Source organism: Aristolochia californica, unplaced genomic scaffold (genome assembly GCF_029961685.1).
Source record: "Aristolochia californica isolate CCGP_79_NKW_82.1479 unplaced genomic scaffold, dmAriCali1.0.hap1 SCAF_10, whole genome shotgun sequence".
NCBI classification, from domain to species: Eukaryota; Viridiplantae; Streptophyta; class Magnoliopsida; order Piperales; family Aristolochiaceae; genus Aristolochia; species Aristolochia californica.
In genome coordinates, this window is record NW_027181771.1 from 23455984 (window position 1) to 23457941 (window position 1958).

At 33.2% G+C, this 1958-nt stretch overlaps 1 protein-coding gene across 1 annotated transcript; it reads right to left on the minus strand.

Moving 5' to 3' along the window:
• Positions 1–288: 288 nt before the first annotated feature.
• LOC137942938 (F-box/FBD/LRR-repeat protein At1g13570-like) lies at positions 289–870 on the minus strand. The gene has a single exon (XM_068788655.1). It carries the CDS (start codon positions 868–870, stop codon positions 289–291), a length of 582 nt encoding a protein of 193 aa, XP_068644756.1.
• Positions 871–1958: the final 1088 nt, after the last annotated feature.

Here is a 1958-nt window from a genome sequence, read left to right on the forward strand (position 1 = left end):
AGAAAAGGACAAAAGGGTGTAACTGAAAAACTTAGACATCTTAGCTTGATCAACTCCAAATATGTAAAAGAATGTCATCCACGTGACCCTTCAGCAAGAATCATCATAGACAAAGAACTAGTCAGGTTGACCAAACCAGAATATGTATTTTTACAAAAACAGAAATGGGCAAATGGAAACATACCGGATGAGTACTTGTGACTTTAACTTCTAGGGAGCTTAAATGTGAAAGCTTCGTCAAGAAATTCTGCCAGAGATGCAACTCGTAGTTAAGCTCATCGTGGGTGACTAGTAGGGTAGCTTCATTGTGGAGGAGACATCACTGAAAATAGGCTTGTCACAAACTTGACCCTTGTGCTGAAGATTCTTCAGGTTTGGCGTTCTTATCTCCATCTCTTCAAAATCGAAACATGACTCCAATGTTAATATCTTCAATTGAAGATGATCAATCTTTACTGACATCAGGGAGTCACAATAACTCATAGTTAAGTCCTCAAGAAGAGGGGACCTACGAATTATCTCACTTAATTGAACACTATTAATTGTCACACCATAGAGAGCAACACTTCTTAAGGTTTTGGAACTCTTGAAATCATGCGGAGACTCTAGTATGCACCAAGTTAAGGCGAGAGATGATATTGATAGACAAGCGAACAAAAAGTTTGGCAGTCTGAATTTATTCATCCCCCACCGGATATCATCATCATATGTCGAGTCAGAGTGCCTTACATTTCCACTCAAATCAAGCACAAGTTCTCCAACTCCACACTTCAAAGGAAGAAACGAGAGTATATGGTGAATAATATTTTCTGGTAGCTTTCTAATATTGTCTTTCTTCTCAGTGAAGGTTCTTTTATGTTGAAAGTCCATTGAGTGACCTTCTGTTTGTTATGCATTGCTGTTTGTGACCTGAAATAACAGAAAAAGTATTTTGTTAGTCAATCTATTTTTTGGACAAAAAAATTGCAAAAATATATTCAAAAGCTTTTTTTTGGACAAAAAAATTTTACATATATCAATTGCATTAGAAGGAAATAATTTGTCCATTTGTTCACTTAGGGATTAATTATGAATGAATCCCGTTAACGAGATTAATCATTGCTTTTTGTTTCAAAGGCTCTACAATTGCCAATCACAACTACCAACCTATGATTAGTCTCTACCCCAGTTCATGTGGAACAATGCTTTGATATTCAATGATACCTATTGTAGGAGAAATAAGGGGCTTTTCAGTTTTTTCATTTCGTTATTTGGAATAGATGGCATTCAAGAGAAAAATATCTCTATGTGGATAAAGACTTTTGTATTTGTATTTTTTTATATTTTTTCTACAAGTTACAAATGTTTCCATAAATTTAAACCAAAGGAAAAAATTTAGCAAGAAGTTCAAGGATTGCTATTTGATTTGGGAAATCTTAAGATTCAACAATTAAAGTATCAGGATCTAACATATTAATAAAATAAGAAATTAAAAATAAGAACAACATAAAAATTGTTTATGTAACAATTTATGAAGAAATGTCATCTGGATAATTTTTTTCATTACTAATTGATGCACAATTATTTTGTGTAACTAACATCAAACAAGAATACCATAATTATGGTAAATGTGTTTTTTTTAGCAAAGATATGATGCTGCAAAAAGGAAACAACAAAAAGTTGACATAGTGGGTAAGATCGAGTCTGTATTGGTATCAGCTAACATATCAAATAATATTCGATCTGATACATACTGTCTGCACTTTATAAGACATGTATCATCTTTCAGGGCTCTACGATACCATATATCCAATAAGTCCCATTGGATATGTTATATGCCTTGGTGATATAGGCATCCTTGGGTAAGTGGACCAAATTAAGGAAATCCAAAACAATTTAAAAGTGCTTGAGGAAAGAGAAGATTATGTTCAAATAAAAAATAATTAAAAGATAAAAAGAGGCAAGCATAGATGTGGCCA